Source organism: Cotesia glomerata, linkage group LG2 (genome assembly GCF_020080835.1).
Source record: "Cotesia glomerata isolate CgM1 linkage group LG2, MPM_Cglom_v2.3, whole genome shotgun sequence".
Classification (NCBI taxonomy): domain Eukaryota; kingdom Metazoa; phylum Arthropoda; class Insecta; order Hymenoptera; family Braconidae; genus Cotesia; species Cotesia glomerata.
In genome coordinates, this window is record NC_058159.1 from 21,680,661 (window position 1) to 21,703,492 (window position 22,832).

At 30.9% G+C, this 22,832-nt stretch overlaps 4 protein-coding genes across 8 annotated transcripts; 2 read left to right on the forward strand and 2 right to left on the reverse strand.

Annotated features, from left to right (window-relative positions):
• The first annotated feature begins 907 nt into the window (after positions 1–907).
• LOC123258682 (E3 ubiquitin-protein ligase MARCHF6-like) lies at positions 908–4,950 on the forward strand. Of its 4 annotated transcripts, none has more exons than XM_044718842.1 (4): positions 908–999; positions 1,445–1,889; positions 2,203–3,958; positions 4,047–4,950. In XM_044718842.1, the coding sequence occupies exons 2-4, from the start codon at positions 1,503–1,505 to the stop codon at positions 4,778–4,780; spliced, it is 2,877 nt and encodes a 958-aa protein (XP_044574777.1). In that variant the 5' UTR covers positions 908–999; positions 1,445–1,502; the 3' UTR covers positions 4,781–4,950. The 4 variants fall into 4 exon arrangements, with proteins under 4 accessions (XP_044574777.1, XP_044574775.1, XP_044574779.1 ...); XM_044718840.1 differs by having other exon boundaries at positions 920–1,077; positions 4,047–4,949; XM_044718844.1 differs by lacking the exon at positions 908–999 and adding an exon at positions 1,048–1,077 and having other exon boundaries at positions 1,468–1,889.
• A 1,236-nt stretch (positions 4,951–6,186) lies between these two features.
• On the reverse strand, positions 6,187–7,017 carry LOC123258724 (E3 ubiquitin ligase complex SCF subunit sconC-like). The gene is made up of 3 exons (XM_044718909.1): positions 6,912–7,017; positions 6,560–6,838; positions 6,187–6,450 (listed from the first exon to the last, which is right to left on the reverse strand). Exons 2-3 carry the CDS (start codon positions 6,836–6,838, stop codon positions 6,235–6,237), a joined length of 495 nt encoding a protein of 164 aa, XP_044574844.1. The 5' UTR covers positions 6,912–7,017; the 3' UTR covers positions 6,187–6,234.
• A 687-nt stretch (positions 7,018–7,704) lies between these two features.
• LOC123258797 lies at positions 7,705–8,331 on the reverse strand. The gene is made up of 2 exons (XM_044719012.1): positions 8,062–8,331; positions 7,705–7,988 (listed from the first exon to the last, which is right to left on the reverse strand). The coding sequence occupies exons 1-2, from the start codon at positions 8,329–8,331 to the stop codon at positions 7,788–7,790; spliced, it is 471 nt and encodes a 156-aa protein (XP_044574947.1). The 3' UTR covers positions 7,705–7,787.
• Positions 8,332–10,034: 1,703 nt separating this feature from the next.
• On the forward strand, positions 10,035–14,559 carry LOC123258855 (adapter molecule Crk-like). Of its 2 annotated transcripts, XM_044719103.1 has the most exons (4): positions 10,035–10,807; positions 10,888–11,243; positions 11,951–12,090; positions 12,172–14,559. In XM_044719103.1, the coding sequence occupies exons 1-4, from the start codon at positions 10,773–10,775 to the stop codon at positions 12,466–12,468; spliced, it is 828 nt and encodes a 275-aa protein (XP_044575038.1). In that variant the 5' UTR covers positions 10,035–10,772; the 3' UTR covers positions 12,469–14,559. The 2 variants fall into 2 exon arrangements, with proteins under 2 accessions (XP_044575038.1, XP_044575037.1); XM_044719102.1 differs by having other exon boundaries at positions 10,037–10,807; positions 11,951–14,559.
• Positions 14,560–22,832: the final 8,273 nt, after the last annotated feature.

Below are 22,832 nucleotides of genomic sequence, written 5' to 3' on the forward strand. Positions count from 1 at the left end.
CTTGAAAAAAACGGACGCTAAAAATTTCCTCCACGATTTCGACTAATTGGTTTATGTGTATTGAAAAAAAAAAAAAAAAAAAAAAAACGGCATTTTAATCTAGAAGTCTATATGCATGGAATGAACTAGAGTCATCGAAAAGTTTAAAGTATTTCTATTTTTTCTGTAACAAAAACAAAAAGAAATCATGAAATTTGAAACTTTTTTTTCAACAGTCCGCCAAAAATCCAATTTTCAGTATTTTCAACTGATTCTAGTTCAGAAATACTTTAAAATCTTGAAAAAATAATAAATAAATGATAAAAAAATTCAAAGTTCTATCTTTTCATCGTTCATCAAAAAAAATTCCTAAAACAATGCATAAAAAACAGACCGTAAAATCAGAAAACCCCCTTAAATTAAGAAATCGCTATCCATGTGTAAAAAAATTTCTATTAGAGCAATTAAATGTGTATGCTACTTTATTATGAATTTATAAGCTATTTACTATAAATTATTATAATTATTATTAAATATAGATTTTTATTTCTAAAAAATCATTCAAAAAATTTTTTTCTCCTGTAAAAATTTGAACAAACTTTAAAATTAATATTCAGAAAATAAAACAATCTATCAGTGCATTTTTTAGAAATTTTACTTTTTTTAATTATTAATTAATTTATTTTCAATTTAAAAATTATTTTATATCTTCTAAATTGATGGTCATACCTAAGACATACAAATTTAGATTTACCAAACTTTTTTTATTTAACATTGTATTTTTCAGTATTTTAAATTCGTAAAATTATTCCAAAATTATATATTTATATTTAGTTTCCGTGTTCTAGTACATAATTCATTAGCTCGGAATGTTAACAGTCTGACTATTTGACCACAACCGAAGAAAAATACACTGGGAAAAGTTGGTAACACTGAATATCATTATATTATGGTTATAAAATCCTTGAAAAAACAAATAACCAGAACAGCTGGTACTGTATCGTATCATACAAAGCATTGGTAAAAATTTTTTTTTTAATTTTTCGACGTATATTGTCTTATTTGATAAATAATATATTTTCTAAACAATCTGACAACGTAAGTAACACTTTCTTGATAAGTAATCCCCAAAGCACCTTCATAATAATGGTTATAGTCTCACACTGAGTAAACACTAAAATCATAGTATATTAGAGTAATAATTATATTTTCAAGCTATATTTTTTCTTGGGCCTAACCTACTTTTTAATCGAACATACGATTTGTAGTTTAGGACATAAGGTCAAACTATTAATTCCATTCTAAAATAATTGTTTAACATAAATTAGCACAAATCAACAGCAGCCATCAGCCAGTAATCATTTTTACATCATCCACTTATTTATTTATTTATTTATTAATGTAATTGTAAGTAATATTTATAATTTTTAATTAATAATTAATTTTTTTTTTAAAACTGTTTTAGAATTAACGAAAATATAATTCTAGTTTTAAACACCTCGTTGGAATAAATAACTATCAACATGACGGAGGACATGTTAGGAGCTGATATCTGTCGAGTGTGTAGATCAGAAGGTCTCTCGGATCGACCACTCTTCCACCCGTGCATCTGCACTGGCAGCATCAAGTGGATCCATCAGGAATGTTTACTTCAGTGGATGAGATACTCGAGGAAAGAGTACTGTGAATTATGTGGCCACAGATTTTCGTTTACGCCGATTTACAGCCCAGATATGCCGCGACGTTTACCTTTGAAGGATGTCGTCGGTGGGTTATTTTCGAGTGTCGTAACAGCTGTCAGTTACTGGTTTCATTATACTTTGGTGGCATTGGCATGGCTGGGTCTGGTACCTTTGACTGCTTGTCGTACTTATCGGGCATTATTTAGTGGATCATTAGATCTAGTAAGAGTAAGTTATTATTTTTACTATAAATTTTTATTAGTTTTTTAAATAAAGCGTCCACTTTTAATTTCATACTGAAAAAAGTACATGTTTAATCAAATAAATTATTTTTAAATTTATTCATTAAGATTTTCTATTTTTTTTTCTTGTTTTGAAATTTAGAAATAGCGCTGCATTTTATTATGATGTTAAATTTATATTTATACTTTGTTTCTAAACAAAAATTATTTAAAAAAAATCTAGTTTGAAGTAAAACTTATTTTTACCTCAAAACACACTAACAATGAATATATAAATAATCATACTGAATTAATTCCAGATAATGTCACTACCCATGGACATGCTGTCACTCGACAACATATCATCAGACGTGTTCCACGGGTGCTTCGTCGTAACTTGTACTTTGTTCGCATTCATCGGACTGGTATGGTTACGAGAGCAGATCTTACACGCAGGTGGACCTGATTGGTTGGAAAGAAATGTCCAGCAGTTACCAGCGGCTGGAAATAATCAAGCGGCCGTAGGACAGCAACAGGTACAAGATCTTCCTGGACAACCTGAAGTCCGAGGTGACAACAACAATGTCCCACCATTCGTCGACGAACCTCCGCGTCTAGCAGACGGTAACGATGACGAACAGCCGATGTACCGCGAAGTCGCTGACAACAGTCCCAATAACGCAGTTGCAGCCGAGGCTGAAGAACCTAATAACGAAAATGAAAATCCTGAAGAAGCTCAAGGTGACGGAGCCGCAGTAGGATGGCGCGGACAAGTGCAGGATCAAGCTCAAGTGCCCGGAGAAGCCGAGGAAGCCAACTGGAATCCAATGGAATGGGACAGACCTGCTGAAGAACTTACTTGGGAACGTCTACTCGGACTAGACGGTTCGCTTTTATTTCTGGAGCACGTTTTTTGGGTGATTTCTCTAAACACTGTATTCATTCTGGTGTTTGCTTTTTGCCCTTACACCTTCGGGTATTACACAATTGCCGCCCTGGGACTTAAAGAGCACGCCGCTGCATCGCACTTCGAAGGATTGGTAACGACACTCTGCGGGTACGGCGTAATCGGAGCCATTCTTGTGATTTTGCACACAATAGCCGCACTATTTGGTTTGCAACGTTCGCAGCGTGTCTTAGGGCTGGGTTACGTAGTTGTGAAAGTATCTCTGCTCTCGGTAGTCGAGATTGGAGTGCTGCCTCTGGTCTGTGGTTGGTGGCTCGACATTTGCTCATTGGCTATGTTTGACGCGACACTGAAGGACCGTGAGTCGTCATTCCGACTAGCGCCAGGAACATGTATGTTTATTCACTGGCTCGTTGGGATGGTATATATCTACTACTTCGCTTCCTTCATCCTCTTGCTCCGCGAAGTGCTAAGACCTGGCGTACTCTGGTTCCTGCGGAACTTGAATGATCCAGATTTCTCCCCAATTCAGGAGATGATTCACTTGCCGATTCTACAGCACGTACGTAGACTGATAGTGTCTGCGGTTATCTTCGGCACGGCTATTTTACTGATGCTCTGGCTGCCAATCAGGCTCTTGAGATGGGCATGGCCTGGGTTTTTACCTTACACAGTGACCGTGCAGACTGAGTCTCAAGTAAGCGAGTTATCCTTGGAGCTACTGCTTTTGCAAGTGATTCTACCAGCGTTGCTAGAGCAATCGCACACGCGAACCTGGCTAAAGGCACTGATTCGAGGGTGGTGTCAAGCTGTCGCCTGGATACTCGATCTTCAGTCTTATTTATTGCGTGACCAGCGAGATGACCAAGGACCCGCTGTAATTGAAGAACCACAGCACCCAGGACTGGGCGCCGCTCATCAAGCAGCAGCTCAGCAAGCTCAGATGCTGCATCGAGACATTCCTACTGGTTATCAACCATATGTACGGACAAAATGGTTTCCGGCGAGACTTGTTGGACTGTTGATATGTGTCTGTATTTCTCTGGTGATTGCCAGTCTCATTGCGATGACTTTGCCAGTCTGGTTGGGACGCAGAGTTATGGCATTATGGATGGTTGGAGCTCCTGCACCTTCACCACCTGTTTTACCACCAACTCTATCAGTAAACAGTTAGTATAAATAATTTCTATAAAAAATTATTTTTTCTCCTTCATTAGTTTAATTATTTTTATTGAAATTATTTAATTGAATTTATAGGTGTAGGCGAAGCCATGGTCGTATTCTCAGGACGAGTTCACGAGATTTATACCGTTGCTTGCGGTACTTACGTTTGTTGGGCAGCAGCTCGTGGGCTAGCTCTCGCACTTTCATGGTTACCTCGCGGTCGGCGAGCAATCTTGGACAGAATAAAACACTGGGCGATTGTCAGCGTGAGAGCTTCGATAGCTTTTGTCCTGCTGGTCGGCGTGATACCCTTGCTATTTGGCCTTTTATTAGAATTAGTGGTAGTGGTACCGCTCCGGGTACCTTTGGAACAAAATCCTATTTTATTTATATGGCAAGATTGGGCACTAGGTGTTCTTTACACTAAAATAGCGACGGCCGTGATAATGATGGGTCCCGAGTGGCGACTTCGTACTGCTATTGAAAAGGCTTACAATGACGGTGTCAGGGAAATGGATCTTAAATTCATAATAAAAGAAATAGCAGCGCCTGTTATTTGTGTCTTTGGGTTGGCACTAGCAGTACCTTATGCCTTTGCTTATGGTATTGTACCATTATTCGTAACAAATTTACAAACACAAATACTGATTGCTAGATGTCTTTATTCCGTACTACTTTGGATAATATTTGTTTGTGTTTTGATAGTATTTCACATACGACAATTTAAAAAACTTTATGAGAGAATTAAAAATGACAAATATTTAGTGGGACAGCGGTTGGTTAATTACGAGCATCGAAATAAACAAGCGCAGAGAGTTACTAATTAATTTATAAATTTATTCATTTTTAAAGTAAGGTACGTGCAATGTGACGCGGTATGATTTAGATTTAGCTTCGTGTACATTCTTATATTACAATCCTTTATTTACTAATAACATTAACTAATCATAATATATTAATTATAATTATAATAATACTAAATCAAAGATAATTTATGCAGTTCCAGTTAATAATAAATATTCTAGTTTTTTTATTCATCATAAATATTTTTCTTTTAATTTATTTTAATATAAAAAAGGGAAATGAAAATAGAATAAAATTATTTAATTATTAACTGGAATAATATGCGTAGTTTATAATTGATAGAGGACTTTTGAAATAATTAGTGGTGTTAATAATGTAATTTATAAAGAAACGATTTAAAAAAATATTTTTATGTAGGCGATGCTAAATAAATCATAAAGACTGTGTTTGTTTTCCAATGTATCGCTTTTAATTGTTATTAATATTGAAAATTGAGACAACAATGTAGATTGTTTATTTAATAATTATTTATCTATTTTTCATCGCACAATAGTATCGCTTTTACTAATTACTTCATTACTTATTATTAATTGCCGTAGATTTATTAACTTCCAATTTAAATTGTCTCCAAAATTTCAAAAAAAAAAAAAAAAATAAAAAAAAAAAACTTTGAAGTTACATAACATTATTTAAAATAAAGTAACAGTAGTTTGTAAATTTAAAAGAACGATAAGTTATTATTAATTAGTAGTAATTGATAAAGAAATGTATAAAAGATTAATATAAATTTATCTATTGACAATTTATTAATTGTCGGTCAATAATCTGAATTATTCGAGATTTATTATCAACATTGAAAGGATTAAAAGTGTGATGTAATTGGTTGAATTTATATTCACAAGATTACTAATGATAATCATAGCATTAATGATTAACAATAACTTAAAAGCGACATTCAATTATCTGCAACAATTACTTTCTTTTATTTTTTCTTTATTATCAAAAATGTTTAATTCAATATGTAAAATAAAATAATATGCGGATACACGTATGAATCTATTATAATGTAAAATTTTTTCTTAATTAAAATAAATAATAATTTTTAATAATAAAAAATTCATTTCCTTTAATGTTAAAAAAAGTGTTTTTAACATCACATTTTATTTTAAAAAATTTTTATTTAAATTTATTGTCTATTATAAAATTATTAAATATATATATATATATATATATATATATATATATATATATATATATATATATATATATATATATATATATATATATATATATATATATATATATATATAAACAATAAAATAAAACTATTTCGTAATAAATATGAAGTATTTTATTCGTTTTAATTATAAATAATAATAAGTTATCACAAAATTCTCGATAATTTTAATTAAATTTACTTAAAATTTAATTTTGCATTAATTTAAAAATTTTATTTGAGTAAACTTAAAAAATAACATTATAGTTCTTCTATCCATTCAGTTTCGTGGCGCAATCTTTCCTCTTCTTCTTCAGAGAAACCACTTTCGCCGTTGAAAAGTTCTCTTCTTAGGACCATGGGATCTGTATTTTCGAAAACTTCTGCTGCTCTTTTACATGCACCGGAGAGTAAATCTAGAATAATGTATTCATCGGATGCCTGGATAACTTGAAGAAGCGTATTGATATCAAGACTCTGAGAAAATGAAAAGGTAATTAAATAAAATCAAAATAAATTATTTGTGACTATTAAGAATTTTTAAATCAGTAAATTATTTTTTTATGTTTAAATTGAAAAATATTACCGATAATTGGTTTGAATCTTCAGGAGTCAATGTAACGTCAACGTTTTGAGTTGGTTCAAATGAAGATCTGCCAGGATCATTCATATGCCTTTCTGCCCAAGTAACTATTTGGCCGGCTACGCTGGTCGGAAGATGGGGCAATCTTATTTCACTAAGAGCACCAGAAAATGCACTTCGTGCTTCATATAAAGCTCTGTAAGGTTGTAAAGCAGATCTTCGGGTACGAATATCACCATCACTGCATCGAATAGTCACAAAATCTCCATTTCCTCGGTTCATCTAATAGTTTCAAACACACAAAATTATTATTAAAAAAATATTTCTTTACTTATACTTTTTTAAAAATATTAACCTTTTAACGTTTTTAGAAATTTTTATCAAATCTAATTAAGAAAAACTGAACATTAATAAACAATTTTCTTCTCTCGAGTCGTATTTATACACCAAAGTATGATCTAGAAGCAATAAGATTTTCTGATTTTTTCGATATTAAATTTGTCTATTACACTAGAAAATTCTACTTGATTTTATTGCTTCTATTCAGTATTTTCAATTACTCAGACTTTCTAGACTTTTTTTTTAATCATCATAGTTGATCAAATTACCAAATATCGCTTAAAATTATGATAATTTTTCCAATATCGTAAATGGTAAAAATAATTTAAAGATGAACACAAAAATGTTAAATTTTTAACGATTGATCATAAAGTGAAAAAAATTGTATTATTTTTATGATAACCATTCATAACTATTCTATTTAATTATTATACTATCCTGATATGTATAAAAAAATCATCAATAATAATAATAATAAGTAAAAGTTTAATAAAATCTCTAAAAGGTTTATAACATTAAATCAATTGAAAACTGTTCCATAATTATTTCATGCATAAAATTACTTCCATAAACGCTAAGTTAAACTTGAAAAAAATAACAAATATTTTATTTGTTAATCCTTAATGACTAAAAAATTGAAATAAAAAATTAAAATCGTATTATTTACTAAATTGTGATTTATTATTTTTTTTTTTTAATAACAAAAATGTTTTTTATAAACGTTATATATCCAAATTATTGATTTGAGATTAAAAGAATAATTATTAACTATCTTATTATAATAAGATTAATTATTAAAATAGCAAGAATTGTTCAAAGGTATTCCTCTCTTCTTTATTATATAAAACAGTTTATTACATAGTTAAATATTATCATATATTGTAAAGTTCACTTAAAGTTCGTCATCACTACCAAAGAAAACTTCCTCTTCATTTAAAGAATCACCAGAGGCAAAAAATTTAGCTTTTAGTTCAACGTGATTCATATTCTCGATGATGGGAGCTGCAATTTGACATGCACCATCTAACAAATCCATCATATCATATTCATCTGCGACTTGGACAATTTCTAAAATAACATTGTTGTCAACGAGCTGTCAAAAAGTGAGAAAAAATTATTTAAAATAAAAAAATAAGTATCAATTGATGTTTTCATTTAAAAATTACGTTTAAACTTTCTTGATCATCGTTACTTAAGGTGACTGCTACAGGATTTTCGGTGTGGTCAAATACGGTGCGTCCTACATCATGCTGATGTCTATTAATCCAGTCGACAAGTATCTTTAAAGCATCTACGCTAATGTCGTAGAGTGAAATTACGCTTTTTTTGTCACTACGGTGTTCCACTTTAGAATGAAGACTTGGATAAAATCTAACGGCGTCTTCATCGGCTTGCAAATTTATTTTACGATTACGAAATATTACTTTTTCTGCCATTATAGGTCATTTATGTACAGAAGTTATAACTTTTATAATCTGAAACATTTGAAGTAGTTAGAATTTTTTAGAAAATATTAATAAATTACGAGAAATGTTTGGAACATTTTAGAAATTCTAAATTTTTTCTATACTTTAAAATATCTGAAGTTGATTAAAAAAATGAATCGATGGTTGAAGTAAATCTAAAAAATTGTTTTACTTTATCTGTATTTAGACAATTACTTCATAAAAAAATTAAAATTAATTACTACTTTATTTAAATCTTGGTTACTCATAAATAATCCACTATTATTAAATTTTTTTTAAGCATATTTTTAATTAAAAAAAATTTTCCAATTATCTTTTTGTCGTTAATTTTGTTTATAATTATTATCACTTTGATTTTGTCAAATTATAGCATATAAAATCTAGAAGTTACTTACGATTTTTCACTAAGATATTTAAATTTCAGTTTTCCGCGATTTTGCGCTGACCCGCATGCGCAATGGAAATGGCGACTTGTTCGTTTCCGTTGATGCCGGTATCAACTCTAGTCGCTAGTTTCGCTGCATGTTCTTTCGCAAGTTCTATCGTAGCGTTTTTAAATTTTTAATACATTTATGAAAATATTAAAATAATTAAAAATCAAACAAACTCAATGTGATGTCATATCACGGTTTAGTTGAATCGCGACTGGCGCTGCCACGCGAGCACTGATGATACCCCTTTGATAGCGCGAATTTTAACATTAAATTTATTTTTATAATTATAAGAAAACTTTTGGGAAAACCCCACAATCTAGGTCTAGACTTTTAGCTATTAGTAAAAAAGGTTATTGTTGAAATGTATTTTTACTCTCTGAAAATTCAGCACAATAGACTAGGAATAATAAGATAGAAAAGAGGATTAAGCCATAAATATATAAATTTACTACCTAATTGCTCTCGACTTAAGTAATTATAGAAATTAGAAAATATATTTTAATCTCCTAAGAAATATAACATGTTGTGTAAAAAAATACGAGAAGATAGTCTGAGCCGATTAGTGACCCTCATTTATGACGAGTCCAGTTCAACCACTCAGTCCGGTAAATTCCCAGGGATGATGAAACTTCGGACAAACTCTGCTGGCGAGCCCAGGTAGTTCAACAACGGCCGGAAAGGACGAGTACCTGAAAAGGAGTACAGCTAGGACCCAGAAGGAAGGAGAAGGACCAATCAACGTTGCCAAAAGGCCAGTACAGCGGAATACTCGGATGGTAGGGAGAGCCGCCCCCGCCACTTCTACTGCTGCGAGTCGGACTTAGTAAATTCTAGTGAAGAATCAGAATAGTATTCGAGCTCAGACTTATCACCTCATTTCTAATTTTGTGTAAAGTCTTTTGAATATATACTTCGATTCAGTTAACTTAATTCCGTTCAATTATTTATTTAATTTATATTCACTTTATATCATTTTCCTCATCCTACAAGTTCCCGTTGATAAAGTTGAGTATTTCAATATTCCCGGGCGAATCAAAGACCACGTCGGTAACTTTAAATTTAAATAAAGATTTCTATCGTTGTCCACCAGGGGGAAGACATAACACTCAAATTCATTGATTCAGTATAATTAATATAAAATTTTCTGGCCATAAAAATTTCACAAGTTAGCAGCCGCCAGAAAATAAATTATTTTATTTTAAGGTGTCAAATTTTTTTTTACTAAGTTTAATTTAAATGGTATTTTGAGTTAATGAGAATTAATTTTCTTCAGAAAATTATTGTGTCGAAAATTTCACCAGAGTGTGACTTAGTACACTGGCTCTCTCTAGCTGTCACACAAATATTACATCAAACAACTATATTCGGGCATGTATATTGGTGTGCGTCATTACTCTACACTAACATATTACATACTTCATACTATTGTCGTTAAAATCCAACTCAACATTCGCAATAATTAATCCAAATCGAAATCCAGCTCCAATAATTAATAAATTTATTTATTATTGTCTTCTAATAATAATAATACCTCTTACATAAGTTTTAAAAATAAGAACTGCTGTGTAACAAACAATAGTGCTCGTGAGAAAAATAGTTAATGACAATTATTAACCAAGTAAATTGAATAATTGCAGTTGGGAACTTGTGATCTTCATCGGGAGCACACCATAAAAGTCATTGATCGTAGTCGTAATTTTTTTTACACCAGTCCCACATATTTAAAGATTTTAATCAGCAATTACTGTTATAAATTGATAAAAAATTTTTTATATACACTTAAATTATTTTTAAAATAGTATAATAAAGATTTTAAATGCAACGTGCAATGAATAACCAACAATTAAATATTTGCAAACAGTGTAATTATTGATAATGAGTTAGTTGTTAATCAATATTTATCGGAGGTCAGTTATTGGTTATTTAAAACCGATCCAGTGTAATTGTTTTTATTTATAACAATAAATAATAGTAACGATGGCTGCTACTTTTGATCAATATGATAAATCTAGGTAATTATTGCATTTATTTTTTTTATTTATTATTTATTTGCTTATATATGTTATTTATTGTTGATGATTTGGTATTTTAGCTGGTACTTTGGTGCAATGTCACGGCAAGATGCATCGGATTTACTAATGGGCGAAAAAGAAGGTGGAGTTTTTTTAGTAAGAGACAGCACATCAATACACGGTGATTTTGTGCTGTGTGTTAGAGAAGATAGTAAAGTTAGTCATTATATTATTAATAAAATTCAACAAGCTGATCAAATACTTTATCGTATTGGAGATCAAATATTCCCAGATATTCCAAACTTATTGGCGTTTTATAAGTTACATTACTTAGACACGACGCCGCTTATTAGGCCAGCGCCGAAAAAATTACAAAAAGTTATTGCTAAGTATGATTTTGAGGGCAATGATCAAGATGACTTACCATTTAGAAAAGGTATTTTTGTTTTTTATTTTAATTTACTAGTTTATGTATAATTATTATATTTTTCATTAAGTTTCATTGATGTCAGGAACTCTAACTGTTGGGTACTTTTTTTATATTTTAGGTAAACAGAATTTTTTTTTTTTTTTTTTTCAAGTAAAATATTTTCAGAGTAATTGAAAAGAAAAACCAATTCAAACTTTATTTAAATACTTTGAATTATTTTATTAAAATTGTGCTCCGAAAAAAATCTTCGGCAGTTTTAATATTAAATGTTTCACCGAGAAAATTAATAAGTTATGCCTATTTTTGAAGAATCAATTATATCCTTCATATTTGGAGCGATTTATTACTGTTAATAGTAATTTAGCTGTAATTTATTATTTAATGAAATCTGTAAACAATTGAAAACCCTATTTCGAGCGAAGATTTTTATGATCATTTTAAGATATTCTTTGAATTATGCAAATTATCACAACCGCAGTCATAGATAGTCTTATCGATTGTTTGAATTATTTATTAAGAATTATGATTATTGAAATTAAAATTACAAAAGCACATTTATCATCATAGTTATAATTGGTAATGACTAAAACGAGACACATTTACTTCTGAATATAAGTATATAATTTTAAAAAAGACTAAAAAGTATTGTACGTTATTTTAAAGCTATTCCAATATTTGAAAAAATAATAATTAATTAATGAAAAATTTTACAGGTGAAATATTGACAATAATTTCAAAGGATGAAGAGCAATGGTGGACAGCAAAAAACAACGTCGGACAAAAAGGATCAATCCCAGTACCTTACGTTCAAAAATACGAGGAAGAAAATCCGGCTAATGCAGTCGATAGTGCAGTAAGTGGAGTGCAAGAGATAGGTAGCGGTGGTGGTTCTACTTCAAATTCTATAAATCTTTCATCACAAGCGATATTACAGCAGGCACCAGTTAGTCAGGATTCGCCAGTAGTAACAACAATCCAGCAACAGCAAGTGACACGTCGTTCAAATATACAAAGAACATTACCGGCATTCGCAAAAGTTAAACAAGCACGAGTACCGAATGCATACGACAAAACCGCATTGAAATTAGAAGTAGGTGATATTATTAAAGTGACTAAAACGAATATTAACGGACAGTGGGAGGGTGAGTTGCATGGTAAGACTGGTCATTTTCCTTTCACACACGTTGAATTTGTTGAGAATGAGCCGAATGAAGAAAATAAAGACGTATGAGAGAGAATATATAATATAGAATATATATAAATACATATATAAATAATTATTACGATAAATATATTATTATTATAAATGAAATATATATATATATATATATATATATATATATATGCTATATATATATATATATATATATATATATGTTCTTCCATGCTATTATTTCTTGAGGTTGTTACCAATCAAAGAGTTAAGTGATGTATAAAAATAACTTTATCATTTCATATTGCCATTAGCTAATGCGTATACCAATTTACATGTACCATTTATTATAGATATTATATATTACTATTATTTAATATGATAGCATTTGTAAACATGGATTCTTTATAATAGTGTACAGAAATTCCATAGCAGCGAATAATTTTTTACGTGCAGGATATTATAATAATATTTTTTAATTATTCATTTTAGATATTAACAACATTGATAATTAATGAATTAAGTCTTACAAAAACATTTAGCGGTGACTGGTTAAAAGATCTACGGAAAAAAATTCAATCAATCAATTTTTAATATTCCTGTAAATTTTTTGTGACTCTACCCATTTACTTCTTCATATTTTCTATTTCTTGCCTTACTTTTTTTCAAAAGTAATAACTCGAAAAAAAATTTTTTCATTTGTTATTTTTGTCACAAATTTTTTCCGTGTATATTCTGATCTAGAGCCAATTTAGCTGATTTTGATTTACTTGGTGGATATTAAATCTTTTTTAGAATAAAAAGTAAGCGAATCATTATTTAATAAATAATTCAATGAATATAAGCAATGAAATACTCGTTAGCTTGAATTTATTTAAAACTACGAGATGTATACACGAGTTTATAGATTCTTTTAGCACTCGTTAAGATTTAAGGGTCGGATGTTTTTAACATTTTATTTTAATGGTTTTATTATTTTACTACCTATAAATGATGGTAACTTTAAGCGTATCTTTAGTTAATATTTATAGTGTTAATATTTATTTAGTGTACATTTGAAACGTAATGGGAAAAATATTTTTACATTAACACTTCAATCGGGTTTTCTGTCACGTTTCATGTGTGTAATACATATTTATATGTATATAAATTGTAGCTGTTAATTTTCTAGTTATACATCACGACCCGGATGTCTGACAAATAAATAAACCAGGTAACCCGGATCAAATTTTAAATGACCCTGGAATTTAAAAATATAGTTGAGGAATGAATTGTGGTAATTGAATTTTATTTTAATGTGTAACAATGAGGCTAAATGCTTTAAAACATTTTATAGAATTAATCGAATGTGGGTTACAAAATTTGTGATCAAAAGGAACAAATCAACATTTTTTTGTTAAATAAAGATGTAATTTTGTGATTAAATTTTTTTTAACAATGAAATCATGAACGAAAAATCAAAAGTTAGAAATAATCAACTGGTTTTTTGTAATTTTAAAAATTCAAATCAAAAGGTTAAAAAATGATTGATTTGATAATTAAATTTTTGTTATACAAGAGAAAATAACAATCAAATGAAATGCGTGAAAACATAATATTTCTAATGAATAAAAAAATGTATATCGACTCCATATAGTTATAATTATTATTTACAATAAGATGTATACCACTGTAAATCAATTGCATTTATTCATTTAAATAGAAACAATATATTTTTCACTTAAGTTTATCTTCAATAATCATTTCAATAGATAACCCACCGTGAGTAAAAAAAATTAAAAAAAATTTTTAATTGTCATATCCAATCAGTTTTATTTAATTTTATGAAAGTAATTAATAATTATAATAGATAATTGAAAAAGATTTAATTTTAAAATAAAAATGATGACTTGATAAATTATTAAAAGATCTGAGTGTGACTCGAGTATCCTATGACTGAATTAATTGTTACGCTATTATAGATTATCACTGGCCGTATATTACATTACCCAGAAACTCCCAGCTTTCTGTGAGTTTAATTGAGCGTTAATAATATTTAAATCCATGAAGAAATTTTGTCTATCGCTCCGGCTATTATTCCATTGTGAGGATTTTCACAACTTTTTATTATCTTATTTTAGTCCAAGAAATCAAAAGTTATAGAAATAAAAATAAAAAAAAAGATTATTTTAAAAAACCAATTAAAAATTAAATAAAAAATATTAACGATAATGAAGATAAAGGTATATAGTATGTATTCATCGGCCCCTACGGGAATTTTAAGCGCTTCGAAATAGCAATGGGATATAGAATGCAAGTACTTGCTACTGTAACTTCACCGGCCACCTTTCCCACATTAATCATTTAATATGACGTTCTAATTGAATTGCGTTGTTTACCGAACCGCGATTTTAGTATACTTGCTTCAACTCACTTACTCTCCGATTTCGCTCTATATATTACATATATATCTATAGTATATTTATGTATATATTTATTATATGAAAGGTTATATGTTGTTTCAGTTCAAAACTCGTGTCGTTACGACTCTATAACTAAGCTTTTTCTGAGCGCTAATTAATGTCGTAATAAACTTTTAAATATTATTACGATTTATATATTAAGTAAACATGAGTCTGTAGCTGACTTTTTAATTTCCAATAAAATGCGAAAATATAAGCAGGGTTCTAAGCCTTTACAAAAATGTCCTTTATACATTTTTAATAAACTCTTCGTTCATTTAACTTCTAATTTAAGATTCATTCTATTGTAGCAAAGTAAAATTTTCAATGTTGAGTCTCGTAAAGTTTTTCAAGCTGTAAGTTTTTTATTTTAGCTTCCGAAGTGCTGTTATCGTTATCACACTGTAAAAATCGTGAGTGAATTTAGAGTAAATTTCACTCCTATCACTCGGAGTACCAGAGTGAAGAAATAAATACTTCGCATACGAAGTGAATCTGGATTTTAATTCGGAAAACATCCAATGAAGTACGGATATCTTAGACTAAAATAAATTTTTATTTAGCTGAAATAAGTTTCATGTGCTAATTTTTTTTTTTCGTCGGAATAAAAAAAATTTTAATTAAAAAAAAATTTTCTTTTGTCAGTATAAAAAAATAAAAAAAAAATTCATCATTTAATTTTAAATAAGTAGTCAATTTCAATTATTTTAATTTTACAAATCTCAGTACGAATTTTGTAATTGTTAAACGAGTATCGACTATTTTTTTTATTTGTATTCAACAAAAAAAAATCACTCCGCTGAGTGAATTCTATTAATTTTTTTTTTTTTTTTTTTTTTTTTATTTTAACCCCGCTTTTCAGACTTCTGTCTCGATGGGGGTCCGGCCGAGACCGGAAGGGGACTCCAGGCTGATCGGTACATTAAGTTTGGCAGAATAAGTTTGGCGGTATTACATACTTTTTCAGCCTGGAGAGTAATGCGGCGATAGGCCGACTTTGGGGAAACTGCACGCATTTGCCTGTGCCCCACCGGTAGCACAGGGCTTGGGGAAAACATCGAAAAACCCAAACCTGTACAGCCCGGCGTGAGTTACGAGCACCGATGTTCACTGAAAATTAAATTTCAGCTCACACCGGGATTCGAACCCACGCCTCACCAGTCCCAAGCAAGCATGACAAGCATTATACCGCTTAGCCATGGGACTGGCAATTCTATTAATAATATAAATTAAATCTGTCTCGGAGTGAATGTTACTTCCGGAGGAAGTAAATCAATTGAAAATTATCTGCTCTAAAATTACTCCGTATTCACGCTGCAAATTTTTTACAGTGCACATAATTTACATGTAATCGTATAGATACTTCTAGTTTATATTTTCAATGGATTTACTTCATTTTAAATTGATTTGTAAAATATTAGATAGTAAACTTCATTTAAAAGTTGAATCTTAACTACCAACACACTAATTAAAATAATAAAAATATATTTATCTCCCCTGAAATTTAGTGCTAAAGCATGTTATGTTGTCTGGCACAATATTAATTACCTTTTATGAGTGCAGTGATAATGAATCACTAAAACCAGAAAGTACCGTAATAGGGAGGCTGTGTGTCAAATACGGTACACGAACCTGATGAAAGGGACCGATTCCGTGACGCACTCGGTCCTCAAATTTTTTTCCTTCTTGCCATTTTCTGTTCTCTGCCTCAAACCCCTCTGAACCCTATCTCCATCTCCCGCTCTAGTCCTTTCCAACCCCGATATAACTATACAGTTATATACAGTTTCTATATATATCTAATGACTTACTCAACAAAGTACAGAGTTAGGAATTATCTGGCATCGGGACTAGATGTGAACATGGGCGTAATACTGCCGGGCTTTGTTCATCTTTAATTGTAGCTTCTGGAACGACAACCACCCGCTGACATTTAACTCATTTAATATTTTCTATTTTTATACTTTTTTATTTTTACTCTTACTTTTCAGGTCTTTATCACAAAGCCCCCAATTGATTCAATGTCACCACCAGTGTAGCGCTATACCTCACCTTCAACGGCATCCTCTAAAGTCGATGTATACACTTTAATACTCCACCCAAAAATATATTATTTTTTTATCAAAGGAAAAATTATTTTTTACGGTCAGCTGGCTCACTTTACTTAAAATCGATTATCGATTACGTAGTTTTTATTTTTATTATTATTGCTGAAAGATGATAAGAGATTTCTATCTATGTAATAAGAATTTAACCTCAAGTGAAGAAAAATGATAAATTTTAATGACAAATTATTTAAAAAAATTTTCTTGGATATGATATCTTCTATGGAATAGAATTCAATGAGAAAAAAAAGTTTTGTTTCAAATTTCAGTATTAATTTCAATAATAAGCTTTCTTAATTAAAGGAATTGGTTAGATAAAATTTCTAACGAAGAAACAATTTATTGAGACAATAATACAAAGTTTAAAAAAAATGAAATTATTTTCAGTTGGAGAATTGTTTATTATTATTATTATGCTTTACTTGTACACCTCTCGGTTTTTACAAGGCTGATTCCTCTTTTTCTCCTAGCTCTACGCTTTTTCTATTTTTCATATTGGACCTCAACAAGTCCCACCCGACACTTCATTTCTACTTTTAATTTTTGCGGCTGTGGACCGACTTGTGCTTTCTGTACCGTATTCACCCTGAACCTCACCTTCTCAGGCTGTTGGAACAGAATCATTGGGAAACCACAGAGAAAACCCATGATAGTACAGTCGGAGCTGGGCTAAGTCTACAGTGATTGATAAGAAACTCTTCTTTATCGACCACTGGAGTATTAGGCCCCTCTCCTAGTGTGCAGAGATCCCTCTCGCTAGCCAACGCTGACTAAAGTGGTCACCCATTCAAGTTGTTGCTTAAATGTGTGATCGCCCAAGTCAGACGTGTGCCGCCCGGCTATCTCTACCACTTCCAGAGGCTGGCAACGTAACGTAACGCATATATTTTTAATTATAATCACTGAAAAATATTGGTGCGTGCTGGAATCGAACCCGGGTCCCACTCTTTCGAAAAGCGAGCACCGAGCCGACCAGGCCATTGCCAGCCTTCCAGTTGGAGAATTGTTCTTTATTAAAAAATTTGATTTTATCAGTTGAAAACATAATTTAAACTAAGTCACATTAGTTACTAATTCAAGATACAAAGTTCTTAATCAAGAATTAAAAATCAAAAAAATAATTTCTTAATCAAGAAGTGAACCATAGATTATTATTGTACTAAGAATTTGATCTTGAGGAAAAATAAAATAAACTGAAGAATTAATTTATAAAAACTTTAACAGAGTTTATTAATTTAGAATTTTATTATTCGCATTATTCGCAATCCCGGTAGAGAATCATTCAAGATAAAATCAAGTAAAGACGGCTTTTTTTTATTATCATCAAAGCGATACGACAATGCCAATGAGTTAGAATCTCAATGAATTTGACGCGTTCGGTCCTTTCTATTAATTTTTTTTATTTGCATTTTGCGTCGCGAAGTTTCTTGTATTGAATACAGAAATCAGTACGGGTTTGGTTCCCTATCAGGAAAACGGGACTGTAGATAAGGAATGCACCGGTGTGATGAATAAAGGGGAAAGGATAAAGTATGGAAATAATAAAAAACGATAAAAAAGAAAAAATAATCAGTAGCCTGTGAAATAAAAATAAAAGGGGGTGAGAGTTGAAGGCAACCCCGCGGGAATTTCCAGACGTCGCGTTTTAATGAGGTGAGACGTCGTTGCGAGTAAAGTACTGCTACTAGCACCAGTGAAGGTATTGGTGCTGGTACTACTACAGCAACTTCTGGAAGAGTAAAGCGAGAGAAGATTTAAAGTTTAGCTGGACTACTGCGACAATTCTCTGTTTTCGGACCTTACAATCGGACGAGACGTAAATAATATGCTAATCCGTCTTGACTTTTACTTACTTACTTCCTTACTTAACTTACTTACTTACTCACTTGCTCTCTATACACGTCTCTTTGTTCAATTCATTTATTCAATTCTCTACAATCGCGACTAGACATTCTTTACTCTCTACTTTTATCTCATACACTTTCCTCCCAAAATATTCAAAAGCACTAAATGTTTTTACGTGAATAAATTTTTGTTTTAGGGTGTACAGAGTGGAAAGGTTGTTAGACTAGTCGTAAGGTTTAAGAGATAAAAATTTGATGGGTACTTCTTTTACTCAAACATTTTTTTTTTTATTATAATTCACATTTTAATTATTTTATTTTAAAACACAAAAACTGCTAAAATTTAAGATTTGTTTTTTTTTTCGGTAATCGTATTTTTATTATTTTTAGTAATCAATCTGATGTTTTATTCTTGAAAAATTTTTTAAAAATATTTTTAAATATAAGAATATATTTTTACAAAGTTTGTAAAAATCTGTGTTTTGAAAATAATTGAGTAATCATTTCAAATTTTCAGAGTTTCACGCTCGTGGTCAAAAGGTTCATTATTTTAATTATAATAATATCATCTTCATTATATTATTATTTTCAAAAATGATCGGTCAAGCAATAGAGAAAAATGTCTATTCTTAATTGTGATTCAATGTTGGCAATCTGAAATATAAATTACATAGATAACGCTTCGTTAAACGTGGGTAATTTATAACATTATAGCCAGCATCAATAAGTAACTTGAAAAAAAAACTTTTTCAACAATTAACAATTATTTTTTTCTTCATGACCCATTATGTATATATAAATTAAAGTTTTTTCATGCCTACTGGTCAAGTGACTAGTGAACCTTATTCAAGCCAAGCGATGGACATTCCATCTGCACTATTGGTCGAGAGACATTCTCTCTTTGCATTAGTTCTATGGGGTCCATCGAACTTGAATACTAGTAAAGCTGGAAGTTTTGTGGTATCTGTTCGAGTTGTAAATATGTTAAACAAATGAAAGAAAATGAAAGAAACTACATGAGAGCAAAGATAAACTTTGAAAAAATAAATGGTGTAGGTTACCAAGCCAGGAATCGAACCTGGATCTCCCTGATAACATGTCAGGAGCTCTACCAGTTAAGCTACCGGGCCCCTTCCACCATCCACCTTTCTCAGTCCATTCTTATACTCTCGATACTTTACTTACTTTTCCCTTCTTTTTATTCTCCCCACCCAAACTACGTACTACGATGGTATTGTAGTAAGTATCGAGAGTATAAGAATGGACTGAGAAAGGTGGATGGTGGAAGGGGCCCGGTAGCTTAACTGGTAGAGCTCCTGACATGTTATCAGGGAGATCCAGGTTCGATTCCTGGCTTGGTAACCTACCCCATTTATTTTTTCAAAGTTTATCTTTGCTCTCATGTAGTTTCTTTCATTTTATTTCATTTGTTTAACATCTTTACAACTCGAACAGATACCACAAAACTTCCAGCTTTACTAGTATTCAAGTTCGATGGACCCCATAGAACTAATGCAAAGAGAGAATGTCTCTCGACCAATAGTGCAGATGGAATGTCCATCGCTTGGCTTGAATAAGGTTCACTAGTCACTTGACCAGTAGGCATGAAAAAACTTTAATTTTTCAACAATCTTACATATTTTACAAAGCAGTAAAATTTCTCTATTTTAATATTTAAAGAAAGAAAACTTTATAGCCTAATACCAGTGTTAATAATTAATTTTTGATGAATAATACAAAAATTTTCAAGTTATTAATTTAGCTTATGAGCAATTTGCCGTTTCGTTAATTTTAAAAATATAATTACTAATTTGTGTGAAAAAAATTATTAAATATTTTCTGTAATTTTTTATATATTGACGTTTATCAAAAAAATACTAATTTACAACTATTAAAAATGATTCATTCATTTGTACCGAGATAACTTATATAAAATTCAAAAACCATCGAAAAAAAAATCAGTCGTAAATATTTGATAGTGTTTTTTTTTCACGTCTGCTCAATCCCCAGTATTTCATTCCATAGATCTCGAGACACGTATCCGTGAATATTCAGGTCTCTCGACAAACTCCGGGGTATATTTGGCAAGGGCTTAAAAAAACGACTCGAAACTGGAAAATAATAAAAGTGAGGCAGCGGATTGAGAAAAAAAGGAGCAAAGGGATAATAAATATGAGAATACGAAAGTACAAGTAAGGAGGAAATAGATAGTAGCCACGGATTGAAGACACGCGCTATGCAATATTTTCTCGTGTACTGTAGGCCAAAGCACCACCACCACCACCACCACCACCACCACCACCATCACTACCACTACACTCCTACCAGCTCAACTTTTTCTATCTTACATCTTGTATTACATCTTATATCTTCTCTTCTTTTTCACCTTACAGCTCAAAGAAAAAGTAAATATAATACAAAGAAGCTAAAGTTAAAGAGAGTAAAAGATAGTGGAGTTTCGGCGGTAGTCCCGAAGAATTTACGGGCACCTTGCTGATGGGGTTTCCTTGCTTCCTTCATATAATATCTTTACAAGGCCTTAGAATCTTTCGCGCTTCCACGCGTCAGTGTACCAAGAAAAAAACAACAAATCAATATACTAGTACATCTCTATACATTTATATACAATATACAATATACAGTATTCATGTTCAACTGGATTACATAAAAGATAAAGGAGCTCGGAAGAAACTATCGACATATGCATGGATATTTATAAAATATATATGAGATAGCTCTTTATTACGCCGTTCCACGGAAAATTCTGTTGTAAATGTTCCTACAAAGCTGGATCTATTTACTACGCTGACTTAATATGTATGGGATGAGCCCACGATTGCTAGTCTAGTACTGTAACGCAAACGGTCGGGCGCAGGTTCGAGCCACGCACATGATCACCATTATTTTTTCACAGAAAATTTTATATATATTCATTGAGTGACATACTATTAACCATATTTAAGGTTAAAAAAATGGTTTTAACTAATGAAATTTTTACCCAAAAATTAATTTATAAATTTGTAAAAAATGTAATCAATGCTTTATGGATAATATATTGATAGAGAAATTAACTTGATTGTAGAGAAAAAATCTTGGACCCAAAAAATTATTATGAAAGTCGAAATTGAAAGAAAAGATATTTTTAATTAGTGTATCCCGAAAACAAAATGATAAAACTCAACTTTTGCAAAGAGTTATTTTTAAAACATTCTTTTGAAATCTCCTACTTCCTTTTTAACATCCCGTTAAGAAAATTGAAAATTTTCAAAAATCGGGAAGTTATTTTTTCTACCCCATTTTTCGAAAATCGAGTTTTCATCAGATCTCGACGTTTTGAGGTCCTAGGAAGCTTCCCTGACTATTCCCGCGGTGGTGTCTGCATGTCTGTATGTCTGTCTGTCTGTATGTGTGTGTGTGTGTGTGTGTGTGTGTGTGTGTGTGTGTGTGTGTGTGTGTGTGTGTGTGTGTGTAAACCTCTCATAACTTTTGAACGGCTTGACCGATTTTATCGCAGTTGGTGCCATTCAAAAGGGTTCGACTAAACTTAGATTTTGAATATAAGCTGGACCGATTCGGACTGATAGATTGTAAGAAATCTTAAAAAAAACTGCGAAAAAAAAATTATTTCAAATGTGGTTTTTTTTTTAATAACTTTTAAACGGCTTGACCGATCAATTCCAAAAACTGATCAGCTTTCAACATCAAAAAATCACGTCGATCGCCACCAAGCCGGTCAAAATCGGTTCATTCGTACGTGAGTTATCGTCGACGAAAGAAATCGAAAAAAAGTGTTTTTTTTCGAATTACACCGAAATTTCCGGTCTGATCAATTTGTGTTTGAAAATATATCATAGAATTTGAAAAACTGCGTCGAATGCCGCAAACCGCGTGAAAATCGGTTCATTCATTCAAAAGTTATTGCGGTTTGAAAATTCAAAAAATAGCGTTTTATTAAACTCCTATCAGAGTTTTGAGCTCGGAGAGCTCAAAACTACACGAAAATTATATTTTTGGGCTCGAAGAGCTTAAAAACATAATAAGTGCAATTTTGA

Excerpts from the sequence above, each read along its gene's own strand:
- LOC123258682 (XM_044718842.1), top strand. The coding sequence starts at position 1,503 with ATGACGGAGGACATGTTAGGAGCTGATATCTGTCGAGTGTGTAGATCA. Across the intron at positions 1,890-2,202 it reads GATCATTAGATCTAGTAAGA|ATAATGTCACTACCCATGGA; the intron begins GTAAGTTATTAT and ends AATTAATTCCAG. Across the intron at positions 3,959-4,046 it reads ACCAACTCTATCAGTAAACA|GTGTAGGCGAAGCCATGGTC; the intron begins GTTAGTATAAAT and ends TTGAATTTATAG.
- LOC123258724 (XM_044718909.1), bottom strand. The coding sequence starts at position 6,838 with ATGAACCGAGGAAATGGAGATTTTGTGACTATTCGATGCAGTGATGGT. Across the intron at positions 6,451-6,559 it reads AAGATTCAAACCAATTATCG|AGTCTTGATATCAATACGCT; the intron begins GTAATATTTTTC and ends TCATTTTCTCAG.
- LOC123258797 (XM_044719012.1), bottom strand. The coding sequence starts at position 8,331 with ATGGCAGAAAAAGTAATATTTCGTAATCGTAAAATAAATTTGCAAGCC. Across the intron at positions 7,989-8,061 it reads ATGATCAAGAAAGTTTAAAC|CTCGTTGACAACAATGTTAT; the intron begins GTAATTTTTAAA and ends ACTTTTTGACAG.
- LOC123258855 (XM_044719102.1), top strand. The coding sequence starts at position 10,773 with ATGGCTGCTACTTTTGATCAATATGATAAATCTAG. Across the intron at positions 10,808-10,887 it reads GATCAATATGATAAATCTAG|CTGGTACTTTGGTGCAATGT; the intron begins GTAATTATTGCA and ends TTGGTATTTTAG. Across the intron at positions 11,244-11,950 it reads TGACTTACCATTTAGAAAAG|GTGAAATATTGACAATAATT; the intron begins GTATTTTTGTTT and ends AAAATTTTACAG.